Below are 23,742 nucleotides of genomic sequence, written 5' to 3'. Positions count from 1 at the left end.
TAGGATAGTGCCAATATTCAAGCAGGTTTGTACTATAACAATGGTAATTTCCTTAGGAATACTAGAATGTTTGTTTTTTAAGCTCCACAAAGCAAAAAAAAAAAAAAAATCATATCTTATATCCTCAGAGCTAAGCACAGTGCCTTATGTTTAGCAAATTTTCTATAAAGTTTCTTTGAATTAAAGTCTTACCACATGACAGTGATTATCTTTGTTGTGGACATGATATTTGTTGAGTGTTTTACTGCTACCATAGTCATGCTGCAAAATCCAAACTGTGACTATATTATAATCATGAATGACCCATGAATTGTTTAGAAAGGGAAGAAGGGAAAGATCAAGGAGGAATAAAATGAAAAGACAGAATTTAAGGAAGTGGAAGGGAGGACAGATTTGAGAAATGGTGATGAGGAGAAGGGAGGGAGAGAGAAAAGGAATAAGAAAAGAAAAGGATATAGAATTTTTACCTTCCAGTAACTTGAATATTTTCAGGTCTATCAGTGAAGGAGTAAGTGAATTCCATTGTCATGTGGTTAAGCAGCCACTCTGAATTAACACATTTTTTAATACCACGAGGTTATTCTTTTAGCCACATTTTTCTAGGTCCCAGTTTGGAACACCTAGTTTTAAGTTTACTGATCATAACTTACCTCTTTTTCAAATATCTTACTTTTATACATTTATACTTCTCCTCATGTGTAAATCTAATCCTCTAGCGTATATTTCAGTTTTATTATTTATATTATTTATATTTCTATTGATTTTATCATTTCTTTTTTCTGTTGCTTCCATTTCCCATTTCTCATGAATTTTATTTTCTTATTTAGTCATGATGCTTTTTATTTCAAGAGATATTTCTCATCTGATAATTTTGAAAATGTTGCTATATTTAATGTATTGATATGTGACTTTTATATAAATCACAATATCTCATCCACAAGTGTTTAAGATAACAATCAATTAAGCAAATAAGGCAGACCATCCTTTACACAAAAAAAGAAGTGTCAAATATTAATGACTATATCATAAGCAAGTCAAAAATGCATATTGCTATTTTGAAAAAGCATCATAAAAGATTCAGAGGAAGCTATAAAGTAATTATATTTTATGGCTATTATCAGAAATTGTAGCAATTCTTGTGAAGAAAAAGGTTAAGGTCAATTATTCAAAATAAAAGAAAAATTATTTAAAATTATATTTTAAGTAATTTGCTATGATGACTCTCATTAACATATATATATATACATATATATATGGCATTTTTGAAGACTTTATATTCATTCAGTTTTTGTTTTGTTTTGTTTTGTTTTTGTTTTGCATCTAATGATATAGGAAGAATAAATACTGCCAATGTTGAAGTTCATCAATTTTTTAATGTACTCTGAGGCAGAAGTAACCGAAAAGACAGAAACCAAAGCAACAATGATTGGTATAAGGGCTCACCATCTAGATCATTCTCTGGAGTTTCTGCTGTGTACCAGTTGGATGGTGGTCCAGTGCCATTGACTGTCATGGCTGACACTTGAAAACTGTACTGACTTCCTTTCTCCAGTCCTGTGAAGGAATTTTCCACAGAAGAAAACGAAAATTACTGAATAATGAATACTTGTAGTGGGTTTCAAAAGTTTTTGTAAAATTTTAACAATAGTAGACATGATTTACATTATTTCGTGATTGTTGTGGTAATTACTGTTATTTTGGCTAAAGGGGTTGGAATATTACAGCAAGAAATCAAATTATTTTTCATCTACTCTCACTTTTTTTTTTCCGTTTACAAAAAAATGTATCCCTGAAAATAGCCTCAGGGCAGATGCAGAATATAAAATATGAACGATGAAGAAATAATCAAAAATAGCAAGGATCATTTTTCCTCACAGTCCAGAAGAAGTCTGCTTATAAATCAAGAAAAGTCAATCTGAAAATTTATGCTCCAACACTCATTCAAGGTCAGTGATTATGCTTTCTTTGGCCAAGAAAGAAAACTCCAAAACCACTGCACTTCAGGAGAAAATACTAGGTCTTTATCTCTCAAAAACATCCACAAAGGCATGCTTTGTTTTGCAGCAGCTTCCATACTAGAGCATGAAGAAAATCTATCTCTGTGATAATTTGGACATATATTGCTGTACACAGTGATGACATCAGAGCTGATTTTAAAGTACACAGAGAACACAGGTAGAAACAAGAGGTCCCTGTGGATTGTATGAGGTGTGTTAATTTTTAGCCTAAAAACTTTCCTTTTGACTAAATCTCAATGCAGTTCATTAACATGACAAATTCTTGTAAAATAAATGACACCTATCAAAAGACCACATGACTTTTTGAGACATTGAGAATTCAGTTTAAACTGGCAAGTTCTTAAACCTCAAGGAGTTGAACACCACTGATAAAATTAAAATACCACCTCTCTTTTGCTTTTTATATCAGTTTGGAATGACACAAACATTTGGTAACAAGGAAAATTCATAAATGATACAAACTATAAGAGAAATGATGCTTACATCAAGTACAAAATTATGTATGTGTATATTTTTGCACAAGAAGATGAGTAAATCTTGAGAATTCTAACTTACTACTTAACTCATACTATTAGAGAAGACAATTTCATAAACCCACCCACAAAAATACTGTCCTGTTGGGAGGCTTCTAATTTTATAAAATAGACTGGAAAGCATGGACAGAGAATTGCGTTGGTTCTGTTGTTGTTATTGTCATTATCAGTGTTTTACTTGAATAGCCATAGACCCACTATAGTGATGTACACATGTAAAGCACACATGCAGAACTGTTGAAAGATCCACTGAAGCAATTCTTAGCACAAAGGAAATATTGGGTTAAAATACAATATCCAACACCACCAGCAATGGAGTGAATGGATACTTTTGGACACAAGGCCTTTGTCGTGTCTTAAGTAGACCCATGCTCACTTTGATTCGTCCCTTAGTTAACATGGCATTGATCTATGTTAATATTTGTACACCTTCATATACAATGTTGTTGATTCCTGAAGCAGAGGGATTATCCAGTTCTCAGAAATTAAAAAAAAAACTCACAGGGAGAGAGTTCTGAGAAGAAATGTTTACCTCATCATTGCAGCTCATGACTTTCACAGTGTTCTCACCTGAAATAGTTTTAGTCCATCAAGACTATACGCCTTTGCATTAAGTAGAAATTTATTTTTCTTTGAAAAGAATGGACAATTATATTAATCAATCTCCAATGACTGATTTGAAATACAATTTGTGATGGTCAGTTTTATGTATCAACTTGGCTAAGGCTAATGTCCCCATTTATTCAATCAAACACTAATTTAAGTGCTGCTTGGAAGCCATGTTTAGATGTGATTAAAATTCAAATTCAGTTATCTTTACATAAGAAATATTATCCTAGTTAATCTGGGTGGGCCAGATTCAATCAGGTAAAGAACCTTAAGAGCAGAGCTGAGGATTTCCTGTTCCAGGTACCTTTCCTGATGGCCTGCCCTGTGGATTTTGAAATTTCCCAATCAGCCATCACAATCAATTAAACCAATTCCTTGCAATAAATCTCTTAGTATATATCTCCACTAATTCTATTTCTCTGGCTGAACCCTGACCTGATACACCACCTTATCACATGCAATATCTTGAACTGTACATGGAAAACTTTCTGAATGCCCTATATCTGTTCCATTCATTTGACTTTGAATCAAGTGACATTTTGTGTGAAGAAACTATCAATTTTTTATTAAAAGGTAATTAAAGTATCTCACTATAAAGTAGAAATGCTAACTTCTTACAATGTTGCCAAATTTTGACTTGTATACTGTCAGGATCACTAAGTCAGTTTTAAATAAAATAAAAGCCTACTAGTAGTTTGAATAAGCTACTTATCAGAATATCCCTTCCATCCATATACAGTAGCTATTTGTATCTTTTTCTCTATGGTATCTAGAGAAATTTGAACATCCTATGTAGATTAGTGTCTAGCTTACTCTGAAAATCCTGCTAAATTACCTTGAAGCATTATATTTTGGCTTTAATTTTTTTATTTTGCATTTTATTCCACAATATTGGTGTGGAATTTCACTACAAACACCTAGACATTCTGGATTAAGTATAAAAATTCAAAAATATACATAAAAGACCAATATTAAAAGATCTTAATGTCAAGTCAAATGGCCCATCTAATGCTGTACAGCTCAACAGAGTTTTACTGTAAGTAAAGCAGGAATTCTTTTGGAAGATGAGAAATTCACCAAGGGAGGAAACATACTCCAACAGTTTTGTTTGTTAAAAAAAAAAAAAAAAAAAAGTTCTTTAGATTGCACTGAATCTGCTTTACCTACAGATAAATCCCAGTTTTACATAGCAGCACAAAAAAAGAAAGAAAAATTCCTTTTTAAAAATAACTTCACTCAAACCTTTAGATTCTAAATTTAGTACCTTCTGCACCAGATATTTATCAATAGAATTAAACCTATGACCCTTTTCTAGGTCTAGATAAGTGTAGGTTGCAGGCATAAGCAGAATCAGAACTTTTGGATTTTCAGAGAGTCAGTGGGGACATTACCTTGAATTCTAAGTTGCAAATATCCCAGTTTCTTTGCTTTAAGGATTACCTGGCCAGGCAAGTTTCAGATTTGCAGAAAGCTGTTTTAATCTCAATTTCTTCTACAAGGCTATTAGGTAACAACACTTGTGTTTTTAACCTTTTGAGTGTTCTTTAGAGAATCCAGTGACAAACTACTTGTAAAAATAGTTTATGAAATTAAGCATTTAATAGGTGCAAAGATAACTAACATTTGCAGATTATTTTCTCACTAGATTTTCAAATAACGTACTATTCTGGCACAAAATACATTATCATTCCCACTTTAGAGAGAGTAAGGCTCAGCAAAATTAAGCAAAGGGGCTGTGTGGTATTTTCGTCACAACCTGGACTGTTTGTGGGTGAAAATTCTGAGATCTAAAGACTTTTTGTCTCTTTCAAGGGCCCCAGAGAACTCTCTTGGTTGGTTCTCTTTCTGATCCACTCAGACTAATCTGAAACCTACCAGGGATTGGTAGTTTTGGTAAAGCACTGTGTAAACATCAGAAACATTTCGTCTGTCATAGTAACATCCAGAATTGAATAATGTGCTGTTAGGCATGAAAGAAATGATGATTCTGTCATGGACAGTGGATCAACCTGGAGATCAAGAAAACCCAAAATTCAATATAAAGAAGAGTTAACTACCCACACTTTTTAAAAAACAGAAGAGTTAACAGAACTACCTCCCTCTATGGGCCAAAGTGGGGAATAGAGAAAACCGGACTGGCACCCTCTTAGCATCTGCTGCTAATTTCTTTTAGATCTTGAACTTAACACTCATTGAGATGTCTGCTTCAGATACAAAAGAATATTATCAACAAAAGTTGAAGATTTCATACACAGAAAACTTATTTGTGGACTTTTAATATACCAATAATCCCAGGCATGAGCTCCACAGTAACCTCGCTTCCCAAAGCACTCCTGTCTTTAAGGATAATGATGCATGTTCCCTTCTGGAAAAATCCTGGCCAACCTGGACATCTCCAGGCATTTCTACCCACTTCCCAACTCTGAGCACCAAAGGTTGCCTCTGAGAAATCATTATTTATGGCATGCACAACGGTGGGGGAGATTTGTCACTGAAACACTTGCATTTTCTGCACATCTTCAGAGATGAATGAATCAATAAACAAATCAATCAATCCATCATACATGCAGTGTTCAAAGACTTTTTGATATCAACTATCAGGGTTGGTACCCCAAAAATTCATACATTGGAGATGGGATAGAAGGAAACCAGTCTGTAATAAAAAGCTCTTTTGTGTGTGCATTTCTCAAAGCTGTTATCCTGAGTTGGGCTAGTGGATATATTCAATCCATATTTGTAAAATAAGTTGATAGGAAAGCTTGGATTTACTCTCTTCTGTAGTTACTCAGTTCTTCTAGCTGCAAAGTTAATCTTCAGTTTTTATTATTCAATCAATATCTCCTTCCATCTCTGAATTAATTTCACTACCCATTTTCATAGTCAGACAACCACATAATCATCGCCTATGGTCAATAACATATTACCTACAATTTCAGAATTAAGAGTATAGGTTTTCAACTTAGGCAAAATTATATTTAAATTTTAGCTTTACCACTTATTAGCTGTGTGATCTTTAAAAACTTGCTATTGCACTTTCTTTGCCTAGGTTTTCTCAACAAATAGTATATATAAATAAAAATTTTTATAGAGATTAAATTTTTAAAATATATAAAGCTTTATTTTTTACAGTTTTTTAAAGCTAAATTGATGTATACTTAACATACCAAAAGTTGAACATAATTAATGTATTCATTTTAATGAGATTGGCCATATGCATATACTAAGATATCATTACCACAGTCAAGGTAATATACCTATCTATCACCTCTAATAAACTCTTTTGTCCTCTTGCTGGTTTTTTTGGCTGTGCCTGTAGCATATTCCTGGACTGGGGATTGAACCTGCACCACAGAAGTGAACTGAGCTATTGCAGTGACAATGCCAGATCTTTAACCACTGTACCACAACAGAACTCCTCTTGCTCTTTTTTTTTTTTTTTTAATGGTAAGAACACTTGGCATGAGATAATTTATAAACAAATTTTAAAGTCCACAATACAGTATTTTTAACTATGGGTCCTATGTTGTACAGCAGATCTCTAGGACTTACTCATCTTGAATAACTGTCATTTTATACCCACTGAACAATTCCCCGTTTTCCCTTCCCCCTCTCTCCTGGCAGCCACCATTTTATCTCTGACTATATTAGATACTTAATATATGTGGAATCATGCAGTATTTGTTCTTCTGTGACTGGCTTACTTCACTTAGCATAACATCTTCCGGGTACATCCATATTATTATAAATTGCAGGATTTTTTTTCTATTTTGATGCCAATAATATTTTGTTGCATGTATATAACAGTTTCTTTGTCCATTTGTCCATCAATGGACATTTGGATTGTTTCTCTACCTTGGCTACTGTGAATAATGCTGCAAAGAATATGGAAGCACAGCTATCTCTCTGAGATCCTGATTTCAATTCCTTTGAATATATATTCAGAAATGGGATTGCTAGTTCAGTGGTAGTCCTATTTTGAAGTTTTTTTTTTTTTTTCCTTGCTTTTTATGGCCGTGCCTGCAGCATATGGAGCTTCCCAGGCTAGGGGTCAAATTGGAGTGCAGCTGCTGGCCTACATGACAGTCATAGCAATGTGGGATCCAAAATGTATCTGTAACCTATGACACAGCTCATGGCAATGCTGGATCCTTAACCCACTGAGCAAGGATAGGGCTTGAACCTGCATCCTTATGGATACTAGCCAGCGTGGTTACTGCTGAGTCACAATGGGAACTCCCCTATTTTTAACTTTTTGAAGAACCTCCATACTGTTTTCAGCACAGTAGCTGTTGTCAAATTTGTGATGGCTTTTATTATTGTTATAAATATTTAAATTATTTCTAATATCAATGATCATTTATAGACTCATACAATAGGCAGAGTCACAATAAAGTGAGCTAAAGATGACAACATTGTATGGCACAAGGAGCACATGACTAGGAATCAGAATGTCTGTAATACACTTGGGATCATCTCTTTAACTAACTGTATATCTTAACAATATCATTCTTTGGACCTCAGTTACCACTTCTATAAAACAAGGGATTTGGATGAGATGAATTGTAGGGTTCCTGTTCTGTTTGTCAAGGACCTATATTTCAACTTCATTGTGTCTATGTGTGTGTGTGTTTGCCTAGCTGCTTCTAAGTAAAACTTTATCCTAAAAGAAGTTTGTTATTGGAGTTCCTGTTGTGGCTCAGCAGATTAAGAACCCAGCATAGTGTCTGTAAGGATGCAGGTTTGATCCCTGATTCATTCAGTGGGTTAAGGATCCCGAGTTGCCACAAGATGTAATATAGATCACAGATGTGGCTTGGATCCTGTGTTGCTGCGGCTGTGGTGTAGGCTGGCAGCTGTAGCTTCAATTCAACTCCTCGCCCGGGAACTTCCACATGCTATGGGTGTGGCCATAAAAAGAAAAACAACTAAAAATTAAAAAAATAAAAGAAGTATGGTATAGGTAGCAATTCTTTTCTTAGCTTTAAAATAATTCTGTTGAAAACAGATTGTCTTCTGCTTGTTTCCATACCCAATGAGTAATAATATAATGCTTTAAAACTCTCTGGTACTTCAGCTTCTATTTCTAGTTTCTTAGCATTTATGGTCAACAGATGATGTATTATTCAAATAATATAATTCACCTTTATTCCTCTGATGTTAACCTTGTTATAAAATTATTGAGCTATTGTTTTAATTTTTCAGTCCATAAAATACCAATGAATGTTTACCAACTATGGTTATTCTTACATTGGCATGAAGCACAGGAAAACTCTTAAATTCAATTCCAGACAACCTTCTCTGAAGAGCACTCAAAAAATAAAAACAGCACTTTAAAAATTTAGGTGACTTGGGTTCCCACAATAAAATTGATAGCAGTGATTTAAAATCCTTGTTATAACTCCGAATTACTTTGTTATTGCAGATGTCTCATTATCCTAGCAAACACACACACACATATAACAAAAAACACCTGCCTAACAGATAAAGACTGTAAAAAAAAAAAATTCAGTCTCTGCACTTGAATATTTATATCACTCAAAAGAAACATTCTAGCATTTCTAATTTTCTAACAGCCAAATCAATATATCCATGTATCTTTCACGTATTGAAAACATGGGGTCAAATCCTATACATTTTACAGTGCTACAGATTCATATAGAAAATCAAATACTTCTGCTTACTACAAAGTGTGTAAGTAACTAAATATATCCTGGGGACAAGTCAAAGTCCCAGCCAATCTACAGTGTGTAGTACTTTCTGATTCCTTTGTGTTTCATAGCATTAAAAACATTCCCACATTTAGGAAAGCAACATGCTTTATACTGAAGCTGGGACACAGGATGGGGGGAGGAAGGGAGATACTCTGCAAAACTTGCTTTTAATATTTAAAGAGTATGAGGCTAATCTATGACTCCTTTAAATTCTTTAATTCAAATTAAGAATTCTCTGTGACTTATTTTGTGATAAATATCAAGTACAGTTACAAACATAACTGAGCAGATTATATTTGCATTCCCCAAAGCATTTAGCAACTACTGAAATGAATAAGGAACAGGATGAATAAAGGTTTCAAATCTGGAGTCCAGATTCCTACAAATCTATAAAGATGGGAGGGGCATTTGTGCAGTATTTCAATAACAAGCTAATTCATCCTATTTCTTTGTTTTGACTGAAATGCTACTAAACCAATGTGGAGATGGGTTATCCTATGCTGATGAGAAGTGCTAATTGTCACATATATTTTAGGTGAATAAAGATATAGGACTGAATTATTTACTTTGGATAAATAAAGTTTTAATAGAGGATATAATTCAAAATGATTATCCTTGAGAAGAAAAGTAATGAAAGGAGTCTGTAATGAGTAGAAGATGGTATAGTAGGGACATCCAAATATAGCCTTTCTTGGAAATGTGGCTTTGATATATGTAATGAGTTTAGGATCTTGAGATGAAATTAGCCCAGATTTTTATGGATTCTCTGTCCAACGAATGGTGTTTTTATAAGGAAAAGACAGAGAGACACACAGAGGAAGTCACACAGAGATGGAGGCAGAGATCTGAGAGATGCATTGACAACACAAGGAATGTCAAGGATTACCAGCAACCACCAGAGATTAGGAGACAAACATGGGGCAGATTTTCTCTCAGAGCCTCCAGAAGGAACCAATCCTTCAGATGCCTTGATTTGAAATTTCTGGTTTCTCCTGAACTGAAAAAATTAATTTCTGTTGTTTTAAGCCATCATGTTTGTGGTAATTTGTTATGACTTGCCTTAGGGCTAATATGGCATCTTTGACAGTAAAAAGGTTAATACTTGATGCTCTGTAGAGTTATCTTTTAAAATGATTTTAATTTTGTAGAGAGAAAATCCTAAAAGTTTGTATATTTAGGGAGTCGGAATTTTTGATTTGATAATATTGAGCTCAGTGTGTTACATTCCATTTGGCTAAAAAAACCCAAATATATTAAACATTTTTTATCAGTAAATTCTTTTGGCTATGTGGCTACTATTCATTTATTTTCTTGACCAGTCCCTTCTTAGCTGTTCAGTGGACATAGAGTTAAAGTTAGTGGTAAAAATTCTTCAGTTTTCAGTAATCAAAATTTATGCTATGACTTCAGAGTCTGGATATTTTGTTTTTTACCTTACATATGCAATTAAAAGATATATTTTATTGTTACACAAATGAGCAATAATTGCTATTAATATTTGTATTTAGAATATATTGTTCTAAATATATTCTTGTAAATTTTTTCTTTGATTTATAAATATGGATTAATGCACTAATATTGATTTAGAAGTGAGTTATTTGCTTAACATGTTTTAAATATTTAACCTGTAATTTAATTTGTTTACATACAATATTTTCAATTTTCCACAATATGACTGTCTGAATTTTCTACATACTTGTCTAGAGTTGGATAATCAGTGTCTTCAAAAAAAATTATTATTTGATATTAAAGTAACAGTGCAATGAACATGTTTATAGTTTAAAACTTTGCAAAAAACATGTCTGCAGAATTTGGAATAAAGAAGTTGAAAGCCTGGATCATACATTTATGAATATACATACACGTATATACATCTCTATATAGCACATATCTCCATACTGCTTTATGGAAAGATTCTAGAAACTTTCTGTCCCAAAAGTAGTATATGAGAGTTCATATGCTTTCCAAACTCTCATATGCTTTCTAAAACAATGTATCATCATTCATTTTTATCTTTATTACTTTAATCAAAGGAAAATGTTGTCATTTTCAATGTGCATTTCTCTACTAATGAGACTGAACATTTTATTATGATTTTTGGCCACTTATAGTTCTATAAATTGAATATTCACTCCTTAGTTTTCCTATTGTAATGCTCATAAATATTTTATAAAAATTATTTGATATTTTTAATATTTTTCATTTTAGAAGGAAAAGCAATGATTAAAAAAATTCAGGGCTTTGAATGCCTACATCTATTAAAATACAAAGCTTGGATTAAATTACCCTTAGAGCCTCTTCTTCTATTTAAATATTAACTCTTAAGAATTATACAAAGTTTTTTAAGCAATATTTTGCAATTTTGGTGATTTCTTTTTAAGTAAACTATGTATTTGTTGGACCAAATATCCCAATGAGCACCTATGCCTGACTTCAATTATTTTTACCTCCTTCCCATCAATTTATCAGGGAAAAAGACATAGGATCTTGACTTTTTTTTCTTAAGCATTTTAAAGAATATAGTAGAATATCACAACTTTGCTTAAATTCAACAATACCTGCCTTGGAGATTTTGTCTAGATATCATATAGGTAATGCAATTTTTGACAATCTACCTTGGAAGGATTCTCATCATTACATTAATATTTTTCGTTTGTTTATTTCTTTTTATGGCAACAACTGTGGCACATGGAAGTTCCTGGGCTAGGGGTTGAATCCAAGCTGCAGCTGCAGGCCTATGCCACAGCCACAAGCAGCATCATATCTGAGCCACACCTGCAACCTATGCCACAGCTTGCAGCAACGTCAGACCCTTAACCAACTGATTGAGGTCAGGGATTAAACCTGCATCCTTGTGGACACTATGTTGGGTTCTTAATCTGCTGAGACACAAAGGGACTTTCTACATTAGCATTTTATAGGCACAAAAGAAAAAAACCTGAGGGGGAAAATCTTGGTTTCTATCAAGTCTCACACTGTAGACTGGGCAAGGAGCTTAAAGTGTGTATGTGTTTTGTGATTTCAAATTGAAATTTACTGAGTACTTGATATAAAGAAAGGAATGGATAAGAAGTTACATTTTTTTTTGTCTCATTTGCAGTGATAGTTCACTTTATGCCTCATCTGTAAGTTATGAGTTTTAGCTTGCATGTTGTCATGGAGCCAGTTGATGTACCATGACACATATACTCAACTTGACCCACTGATCCTTGTCATGATCCACTTATATATGTTTTGCTTCCCAAACCCTTAGTTCATGCTCTTCTTGAACCTGAAAAGCCCCTGTGCTGCTGCTACCCTAGACCAAGCCATCACCACGTAAGGAGAGAATTCTATGTTTGCACACTTACCAGAAGTGCTGACTTCCAAGGGGTTGTCTGGAGCTATAACATAGTTAACAACTGTAGTCCTGTTGGTGGACTTACTTTGACTGGTAGACAAGAGGGAAACTGCTCACTCTTGCCATCCATCTGCTGTGAGACATTGTATTTCATGCAGCTTCTCTAGTGACATCCTTTAAGGCCAGGCTATCACTGGGTTTGTTCTAAACTTGTGGCCAGCACAATAATATCTCATCATTGTTTGATTTCTTCTCCTCTCCTCCCCCTTGACCCAGGCCCACGTCCCTTCTTCCCTCACTCTTGTTCTCCTGGAATTGTACCCCAAAAACATTAACTTGAAAGCCTGCCTCAGTCACTGCTTTCCAGGAACTGCGACTGACATGTATTAAAGGTTCTAATAGTTAAAAGAAATATATGATTACTCATCTTATATACATACATATACATATATATATATATATACACACACACACACACATATATATATATATTTATACATAAATCTCTAAATACTGAATGAAATTTGGTCCAGTTTTCAGAGAATAACTTTGACCCACTATGAGTTTTACCACTATTGCTGTATAAATTAATTTACTCTTATACTTATGGAAAGTAGAATAAGTATTCTCTTTATTCCTCAAACTAACACTCTCCCCACTTTCCAACCTCATCCTCACTCCTGGAGATTGGGGGAACAGGACTCAAAGTGACTTAAACTTGGAACCATTTGATTATGCAACCTTAAAAAGTTATTAAACAGTTAAAAGTTATTTGACAACGGAAGCTATTGTTGAATCAGCTAAAAACTAATATGGATAAAAATTCAATGATATGTGTGTATTAATATAACAATCCAGAAGCAAAATGTGTAGCGAAAGTTTTATAGGGAATATCAAGTTAAAAATATAAAGGTTATTCTCTTTCAGATCAGGAAATGACACCTACCAGGAAAAAAAAACGAATGTTTTCTCAAAGTGAGAGTACATTTTACTGCTGAAGCATTTAATTCATCAAAACCTTTGAAGACCACTCCATGTGAACACTGACCTGTGAACAGGTACCATAGGTTGTTTGGCTCCAGTGTTTCTATCTCACCCCTACGGGTCGTCTTTCTGTGTCGAATTTTATAGCCGGTAATAAATCCGTTTTGTGTTCCTGATGGAGGAGGCAGCCAGCTTACTTTGATACTCTGTAAAATAATAGAGGTAAATTAAAACATTGGAAAAAGGAAGGACAACAGGACAGACTCAAAGAATTGACCCAAACCTAAGTGCAAATAAAGCAGAGATGCAAGAAGATTTAAGGATTGTCTGTTAGAACCAAAATAAATTCATTCTTTCAATGATTTGTCTGATTTTGACAAAAACACACAATTTATCTGATTGATTACATGTATTATTATCTCTCCTTTGTAAATGCCCTCAAAATGACAGTAAAATATTCTAAATGGTATAAACCCATAAGGAAATAGAGAATAGGACTCTAGCAGATGAAAGACAACAAATTTTTGAGAGGTGCAAATTGAGGAAAGTGACTGAACCAAATGAAAGAGATGAAACCTAAATACCTCTTTAAGATATGTTAATAAAAACAAGGTGATTAGCATGACAAAATTCAGGACTAGAAATTGTTGCTTCCTAAATACCTTATAAGGCAGGACTAAGGCATGGTTCTGAGATAGAAGATGGACTGAAAATTCTACCACATTCAGCAAAACCAGTCTGTTAACCTGCCTTAAACTTGCAAAGCTGGGAGAGTCTTTCTCTAATGATATTGACATGGAAGCCACAGAATCAGAGATACCAAGCACAGAAGAGAATAGGGTTGTAAGACACCCAAGTTTTCTTCCTTCATCTGATACCTATAGCAAACGCAACCAGGTGTATAGGTCCCATGTAGAATATCAGACCATTACTCCCTAGAGAAAATTAAAAGTTTGGCCATATAGAAAACAGGCAGGTCTCTGATCAACTCCACAATGGTGAAGCCCCTACTTAATAAACCTCATTCATGCACTGGAATTTGCACTTTGTAATAATACTTTCAGTACTTCATTTTCATGCAAACTGAAAATTTAAGACTATCAGACATTGAAAAAGAAAGGCTTTAGCATAAAACACAAAGGAAAAAAAAAACACATAAGAAGACAATGGTATGTGAAGGGAACAGCATTAGTGTAGATTCAAAAAAGGATCAAAAAACCATCATTAATACTCTTATAATCTAAGAGAAAATTCTGCATCCATGAATAGGATAAAAATACAAGAATAAAGAGAGTTTTAAGATTATGAAAATTATCATTTGCTTATACAAATAAGATATTTAATAGATAAATTGGAAGATGAATTAATAGAAATCTTCCAAAATTCAATGAGGGGAAGAAAAGACAAAGATAGGAAACTGAAGATAAAAGATAAGGAATTAGAGCTTTAGCTCACACTATGTAACTCCCAATTAATAAGAGAATGAAAAAGCAGGAAAAATGAAAGGTAGAAAATTAGCAAAAACAAAACAATCCAAAACAAAAAAGCAAAAACTCATCCCCCCAAATAAAAACCCGACAGAAGTGGAAGATTTGAAACTCCATTCTGAAATGGATTATGGAATCTATAACAAATGAAAAAGAACCACATTAAAGTGTAGTGCTGTGAAACACTCAAGCCTCATGGGGAAGGAAGGATCCAAAATGAAGGAAAACAAATTAAGGTCACATGGAAAATGATCAGGAGCAAGAATAGCATCGGATTTCTCAACAACAACATTTGGAGTTAGAAAACAGCATGCAAACCTAGAATTCCATGTCTATTCAAATAAATTATAATGTATAATGAAAATATAACACATGGGTAAGAAGTACAGGAATATTTCAGATAGGAATGATTTCCAAGATATCTTTTTTTGATCCTTTTACCAGGATGCTAATGAGGGTATGCTTCAGAAAGATGAGAATGCAAACTGAGAAAGAAAAGTGTTTGAAGCCCAACGAACAGAAAATCTAAAACAACAGAGAAATGTGGAATCCTCAGGAAAACAGGAAGGAAAATTATACTGTAAGATTGGACTTGGTAAGACATCATACTCAAAAGAGTACATACTGCGTAATTCCAATGATATGAAGTTCAACAATAGACAAAACTAATCTATATTAATACATACCAGAAAATAGTTGCTATGGCAATGGCACTGGGGTATTAGTTGGATATGGATACAAGGAGACTTTGGGGAGTAATAAAAGTACAACTTAGTTAATGTTTGTTACATGAATAGATACAATGGTCAAAATACATGGCTATGGGCTGAATTTTGCCTCCCCCTAGCCCTCAATTCATATGTTGAATCATAATCCACAGCACCTCAGAATGTGACTGTATTTGGAGATAGGGCTTTAGAGGAAGAAATTAAGGTTAGATGAAATCATTAGTGTGGATCCTAGTCCAATGTGACCGGTATCCAGTATCTTTACTAGAAAGGGAGATTAGGACACAGACACACATTGAGGAAGACCATGTGGCAACACTGGAAGAAGACAGCCATCTGTAAGCTCAGGAGAGAGGTCTCAGAATCAACAGCTCTGCCAACAAAGATCTTGGATTTCTAGCTTTCAGAACCTGCTATTTAAGCTCCCCGGCCTCTGGAATTTATGACAGCTCTAATGAAGTAATACACTTATGGAAGTGAGCACTTAATATTGGTGGATTTTTTTTTTTGTTACATCTCAATCAAAGAAGAAGGAATAGAAGAAAAATGAGGAAGACAGGAAGGAAGAGTAGGAGGAAAAGGGAGAAAATTGGTGAAGTTCTGAAATGGAGATGGAAGTGTGCCAGAGTACAGAATCCTGACATAACAATAAGTCAATAAATGATGTCTCAAACTAGAGAATTAAAATGAGGGAATTAAGGGACACTAAGAGCACACTTATGAGAAATGTAAAGGTAATAATACTAGGGGAAAAAAATAATGACTAAAAGTTATGGATATGGGAATCTGAAGGGAATGAGAACAAGATTTAGAGAAGGGCAATGAAGAGTCTGCTGGATTTTGTTATAAGCCTAATAGGTACTACTTAACTTAAAGAAATAATATGCGTGTAATAATTTGATGAACTTTTAATTTTTTAAATAAACATATACAATTGTTCTTTTGAGAACAATTGAGAAATAAACTGTCAGAGGCTGAGCAAAATGTCAAGGAATGGATTTCTGAGCCCTTGGCGGGTGGACCATCTGATACTGTTTCAATTATGTGGGTGAAACAGCAGGAAGGCAGTGTTCTCCATGGACAGAGGAGTTTGAGACCCTTCTTTCACATCTGCCACAAACTGGCTAGCTCTCTACAAATAATTAAGTTCCTATGAAGGATTTTAAAAATCATCTAAAGTCACAGTTATTTGCTCAGCATTCAAAAAATTTCAAAGAACATGTCAACTATAGTCAATTTTCATCATTGCAGTAGTTGTTTTCTATAAAGGTTTCTGAACCCTGAATTTGGGGATATCATAATATTGTTCCTAGGGAAAATACAGGTTTAGTTTCTTGAGAGACTTTGGTAACATTTTTGTCAACTTGTCAATGCAGCACCTCGTTTTATGTGTGTTCCTGTTTAAAGGAACAAATCCAAGGAATAAATAAATATCATTGTTGATTCATTAACATTGAACTTATGGCTAATAGCACTGTAAGGTATGTCTGAATGAAACTTATCTAACACATGTATTTTCTCCTGCAGGCACATTACAACCATCTTGCACTTGGGAACACTAGACACAGGTGAGACCTACACTGAGGAACCATTTTAAACAGCAAAATTTCCAACAAAAAGAAAAGGAAAAAAGTTAAAAAGTGGCATTTCTTTGAACACAAAGGGTCACTTGCTTACAATACGAAAAATGAAACAAGAAGACAGTGTCTCCTTGTTCAACCTCTGCTGGGAATATGTACTTCTGGAGATAAATTTTTCACTGCTCTGCATGTGCACAAGTCAGCCAATGACTATAAAGATAGAGTGGGTATCAATTTTGAGATACAAATACATTTAGCAGTTAGGTGAATTGGCAAATATAGAATCTCTAAATAATAAAGATCACAAATAATTATATAATAAACATGTTTTAATAAGGGGAACTTAGCTAAATTAAATACAATTAATCTGATTATTTCAGGTGTTAAAATATATTTGAAAGAGTATGGCACTACTGATATCATTTCCTTCACCCCCATTGCTCTTATTAATACTTAATACTTTTTTTGCACTTAACTCTAGACCTGAAAATGGTCTAAGCACCCTACATACCTACCTGAGTTATTTCTTTTTTTTTTTCATCCTCACGATGACCCAATGAGTTAAGGTCTGTTGGTATGCCCATTGTACAATCATATAAACTGGGACACAGAATAGTTAAGTAACTTCCAACTACGTAGCAGTAAATTATAGAGGCAGGATATGAACTGAGATAATATGAGTCTGAAGGTGGCATTTTTTTTTTTTTTTTTTTACTAATTAATATTGTCTCCCATTGGAGCTCCCAAGGCTGAGAATCTAAATCATCAACTCATCCAGTTATTATTCATTTAAAATATATTATTTATATCTCTGCTGTGTTGAAAGCACTATCTTTGGAACTATGGAAACACCCAAATAAATCATGATGTATATTTATTTTGGCTGAGGAAATAGAGATATAAATTTATACTGAAAACAAAGTGCTAAATGCTAGAGTAGATAATCCCAGAAAAGATGATGGAAGTATAATAGAAGGAAAGATTAATTCTGTGGTTAAGAAAGACTTTACAAGGAGCCCATCCTTCAGTGTTAGTAGGACTTCATGAAGGAGACAGAAAAGATATTTAGGACAGAGTGAATATCAAGAGTAAGTTTAAAGTGTTATGACAGTGTAGAGCTTCTTCAAATGAAGATCAAGTACTTGCTTAGTGGCTAGAGCAAATGGACATATAGGGTGATGTAATTGAAAGGCAGAAGGAAAAAAATGGTGTTTTAAGCCATGTTAAAGAAACACAGTGTTAGATAAATGTGCTCATTTAAGGCATTTGGCTAAGTTTTGGGGAGAAAAACTATGAATAAAATAACAAAGAAAGTATTACTTAAATATGCACACACTCATCCACATCTTCTCCCCTCTCCACACATATGAGCACATGTGTTGATGCTTCTTCACTCTCAAGTGTTTCAATACTAGTAAAGGAAACCAGATTTGTTGAATGGTCCTATCTTATATTAATACTTCATTACTCATCTTATTTTTATTTTTCAATGTTTTGAGATAGTCATGGCTGATTTTATTGCCATTTTACAATTATGAAGAAAGTAACTGAAGTACCGAGTTAAATGAATGGGCAGAAGTCACCTTGTATCATCACAGAAGGATTATCAGACTCTTGCATCTAATGTTCTTTTTATTATTTCAAACTAAAATAAATAATCATAGAGCCTTGACTTGGAAATTCTACTTACCTAAATTTTCTTACAAAATATTCTTGAAATAAATAAAACTGAATTTAAATAATTTGTTTTTAATACATCCAATGGGCTTTCCCATAACTAGCCCTTGGCAAACCAAGAAGCGTCATTTTCTAAGTACTACAACTTGTTTTTTAAAGACAAAATTAAATTAAAATAAAAAATGAAGATATTAAATCTTAGACCAAGAGGTAAAACCTTATGAGTTCAAGCTAATGCTTTGCTATGTCTTTGCTGAATGACCCCTCATAAGTCTTATAAATGACCTAAATCTCAATGCACATATTGAAAAAGGGAGGATAATTATGCTTAGTATGTCCACCAAATGATTGTAAATCACTTGATAAGCCTGGAGATTTTAATTATACTAATGAATACATGAACAATACTTAGTTTTTGACAGATAATAATTTTTCTTTATCATATTTGAGGACTTCCAGTGATTGCATAAATTATTCCCACATGACCAATACCTTAATATCAATGCCTGGCAGCGATTAATTAATAGAATCCAGTTATATGCTCTACACGCCAGGAGGTGAACCTCTCAGTGGTTATTATTCATCTTTGGAAGTAATTTCATCATTTTTATTCATCTTCATATGTGAGTAGCAGCTAAGTTTATTAGCATGTCTTATGCTTTCTCATTGATTTCCAGAAAGCAGCAGCAGATTGCAAAGATCACATTTGTTCTGTGCAGACTGTTCTGAAGGTGATATGGCTGGATATCCCAAATTACACTGTACTGAGAAGTTAAATGAAAATGTCCAGAAACAGTTTTTTTTTTTTAATTCAGTGGTATAACACATCTTATTTTCCATATGAGACCTGTTCTTTCAGTGCCCACTAGCTCAGATTTCATTGCTCCTTCCCTTACCAAGCCAAATAAAGCTGTCACAACCTAGTCAAGGCTGGTAATGATTTTTATTAAAAGTACTTAACACATGACCTTTGACTTTTGAAAAATCAATTCTAGTAGCTGTGACTTGACTTTTGGCCTTTTCATTACTTGAAAGGGAGAAATTAATCATTTTCCATGTTGCAGTGTTCTATCCTGAATCAAGGATCAATTTCACCTTTTTTTTCACATTTGGGGAAAGAAAAAAGAACGGTAAAACTTAACTTTTCCAAATCCCTCCATTCCCTCTATGGTTTCCACATAAATGAATTTGTTTACAAGGAAGCATGGTGGAGAGCAGTTTGGTTGATTGATTTAAAAGAAAGGGTCCTCATTGGCCATTAACTGTCTCAGATAACCTCGTCCGATTTGGCAATGTGGTACAGTCCTCGTGGTGCTCCGTTAATTTACGTCCTTATCCTTCCTTTACCTTAGATGTATACAAGTTGTAACCAAGAAAATAGAAAAAAAAATTGGTAAGCCCACCATTCTACCCCCAATTTTTTTCAGAAGCCACATTTTATCAAGTTCTGTTTTCAATTTCACATATCCCATTGGACCTGACATCTTGCTTTACTCTCTCTAGAACGAACTTCAGGGGACCATCAGCTCCTCTCCAAACACGTTCAGTTAATATCTTTATACGTGGTTTTATCTGGATAGCATTCCCATAGAAGGGAGCTGGAAGGCATCATTTGAAAGAAGATTCTTGCAATAAATAAGAATGTCCTTGCTGAAATCTAGCAGAAATCTAAGGATCTTGAAACTTAATTAAGAGTCAGTTTTAGATTCTGCCTCTGTTTTGTACTTCTGTGAACTTGTTGAATCTCATATGAAGTTTCTTAGAGAAAGAAATATACTTTCAGTACTCAGGAGGCTCTTCAAGTTTTATTAAAGAAAGCCCATCAGCACTCTTAAAAAACCTGTTTTCACTGTTTCCCTATCCATCCCCTTATTTACATTCCCTCTGCCTGTGCCCTAACTCTGAACATAATTTATCATTGCCCAGAATATAGGCAAAGCTAAGTAATTGACCCCACACCACCAGGGTCCACTGCCGCCACCGAAGTAAGTCATCTTCTTTACCAGTGAATGAGCCACTTAAGCTCTCTGAGATTTCTCCTCTGCATTATGAACTAATAAGAGTACCTACCTCAAAGGCTTGATTAAAGAAGGGAGTAGGAACACCCTAGAAAGTTCTGTCCTAGTACTGGTGCACATTTGTTAGGCAGCAAATCATAAATACTTTAAGGGAAGAAGGAGAGAAAGAAAAACAGAGAGCAAAAGACCAAAATGTTAAGATACAAGGAATGAGAGGATAAAGAAAGGAAAAAGCAAACAAGGGTATGAAGAATAGAATCAAGAAAGACCAGGTACAGTGACAATGCTCAGATGGTGGACGTACTTATTTGTGTGTGGACCTAAAAGTTTCTCTTCTGTAAATCAAAAGGAGCACTGAGAAAGATAAAGCACCCAGTAGGACTTTTTAAACTCCTTTTCTTCCATGAATATTTATTGAGCAATTTACTCTGAAGAGTATTAGTTACAATTCCTATCACAGCCAATAAAATCTTTAGGTGTGGGTAGTGAAGGACAGAACTTGGAAAAAGGTGGAGACAAGAGGGGTACAGAAAAGTGAAGAGATGCAATATATATTTTGATTGGTAGACTGTGATGGCACTTGGTGATTTATTGACTGTCAAGTGTAAAGGAGGAAAAGTCATCAAGAATGACTCTGAGGTTTCTGGCATAAGCAGCTTGGCAGATAAGGCACTTACTGTGATCAAGTTGTCTGAAAAATAATCCACTTTCAAAAAAAGTTTGCAGAACCTGCTGGTAGCAGCAATACATGACAATTCAAATAAGACATAGAAACAAAGGCTACCCATATTGATAACAGGATAGTTAATATTGGGAAGGGCCTTTTCCTAATTTTGTCATTTAGAATAAATTGTCTTAATAATATCAAACTTATATGGGAAGAGCATTTAATATTTAACCTTTGGTATGTATCTAATTACTTGGTAAATATTTCTATTACTGAAAATGTCTAATTGAATTCCAACCTGGAATAGAAATTAATCAACTAACCAAACAGTATTTTAAGCTCCATTTTATATATGCATAAATACATTTACATACACATATAAACATACATACCTATATAGTATATAATTGTGTGAACAGTATCCAAAAATGTTTTTGTCTTCTTATAAACCTAAATACTTGATGACACCAACCAAGTATAGATTTGGTAAATTGTCAGTAAGGTATTATAAAGGTATATACACATTTTTTTTTCCTGCAGTTATATACTATTCTTGAAGACTTGGCATGCTTTTACTTCACTATCATAAATATGCAATCTCTTGTGACAAGCAAAGTCAGAAGTTTGGGTGGCATAGTAAAATTGACGTTCTTGAGTTCATGTAGGCAACTCTTATCCAAAATAACCTAAAGCCATGTGAGAAAATACTTCAGGTAACACATTTCCAGAGTGAAGTCTAACAGTACCACATAAAGTTTGAGTTAAATATCTGCAACAATAAAAGTATTTTTGTATACAAATTGAGTAATACTTGATTTTTAACAAAATTTTTTGAACATGTCTTAAATTCAGGCAAGAATATTGCTTTGTTTTAATAAAAAAAAATGAAATCTAACCTGCTGTGATCTTATAGAATGACTTTGCAATAATACAAACATTTTTTTCATCAATAGGTTTGTTCAGATGGAAAATGTTCTACCCTTTATCTCTGCCCTGGTAGCTCCTTCTCTTTATAGCTGGTGCCAGTGGGAATTCTATCTAGAAATGAAGCCCTACTTGATGTACTTTGGAAAAATCCTGTCCCTGATTATGTAATATGCTAAGCCACTCTGGGACAATTTCTCAGGTTGCTCAGTTTCAGATAAAATTCTGAAAATTCACTTTGATTTGGGTCCCAATTTTAGTAACTGGGTTTCTCTTGTAGAGAAAACATGCTGCCATTTTTTTTTTTTTTTTTTTTTTTTTTTTTTTTTTTTTTTTTTTTTTTTGTGAGTGTTCCTTTTCCTTCGTAGTCAGTCAGCTTGGTTCATCTGAGACAGACATCATCAAAGGTATCCTAGACCGGGTCCTCCAGCAGCTAGTGACTCCTTTGTGAATCTATCCAAGGCTGGCAGATTTTTCCTGACAATATTTACTTGCCTCTCTGAAGCTAAGTATGTTATCTGCTTTCATACTCTCAACTGCTCAAAACTCCTGGCCTTCTGGTTCACCATCACTTTATTACCTTAACAGCCCTTTCTGATACCCCTCACCAGGCAGAACTGTCATCTACCTTTCTGTGTCTCTGGATATTGTGATCAGTCTTTGTGAAGGAATGCTGCCAGTCACCTTACTTACTCCTTTTGGTTTAGAGGCACAACCCTCCTAACACCTGGCCCTGAATTCCATACCAATTCAGCCCACAGATTGGACTTTGTCCAGAGGATACAATGGGCACATATCTGATTTAAAAATTTACAGACAATAAGAAATGTCATATGGAATACCCTTCCTTCCTTTCTTTTTTAGAGCCATAGTCATAGCATATGGATGTTCCCAGGATAGGGGTTGAATCACAGCTACAGCTGCCAGCTATGCCACAGACACAGCAATGTGGGATCTGAGCCATGTCTGCGACCTACACCACAGCTCATGGCAATGCCAGATCCTTAACCCACTGGGCAAGGCCAAGGATCGAACCCACATCCTCATGGATACTGGTCAGGTTTGTTACCATTGAGCTACAACAGGAACTTTGCTCCATTTCTTATAAGTCCTATTTTTCTATTTCTTAGCTTATGTAAAGTGAGCTAAATTTAAACTGCTGGGAAATGGACATGCTACCACTCTTCTATACTCCTTTAATCAAATTCTGAGAGCTCAACCTTTACAATTCCTAGCAAAAAAGAGGGATGGCAATAACTTACTTAACCCACTTAATTTTAGCAGCAAAGGGGTAGTAAAGGGGCCTTGAACCAGCAAATTCAGGTCAGATAGGTTTCTAAACCTTCACCGTGAGATCCCCAATCCATCACTGTCTATGAAGACAAAGGGCAGCCTATGTACACAGAAAATTTAGCAATCTCATAGGCTAGTATTTTGCATTCTTTCAAAGTAGCAGTTTTCAAATA

The 23,742-nt window shown here is 34.3% G+C and overlaps 1 protein-coding gene across 6 annotated transcripts in view; it reads right to left on the bottom strand.

Moving 5' to 3' along the window:
- DCC (DCC netrin 1 receptor) overlaps nt 1-23,742 on the bottom strand; it is a 1,568,393-nt gene that overhangs the window by 248,268 nt on the left and 1,296,383 nt on the right. For all 6 annotated transcript variants that reach the window (XM_021073445.1, XM_021073448.1, XM_021073456.1 and 3 more), the window contains 2 exons: nt 13,260-13,401; nt 1,444-1,554 (listed from right to left, as the gene is read on the bottom strand). In XM_021073445.1, coding sequence (XP_020929104.1) covers nt 1,444-1,554; nt 13,260-13,401 — 253 coding nt within the window. The remainder of the gene's footprint in view (nt 1-1,443; nt 1,555-13,259; nt 13,402-23,742) is intronic.

Source organism: Sus scrofa, chromosome 1 (assembly GCF_000003025.6).
Source record: "Sus scrofa isolate TJ Tabasco breed Duroc chromosome 1, Sscrofa11.1, whole genome shotgun sequence".
Lineage (NCBI taxonomy): Eukaryota > Metazoa > Chordata > Mammalia > Artiodactyla > Suidae > Sus > Sus scrofa.
The sequence above is the reverse complement of the archived record's forward strand: the minus strand, read 5'-3'. Positions and strand labels throughout refer to the sequence as shown.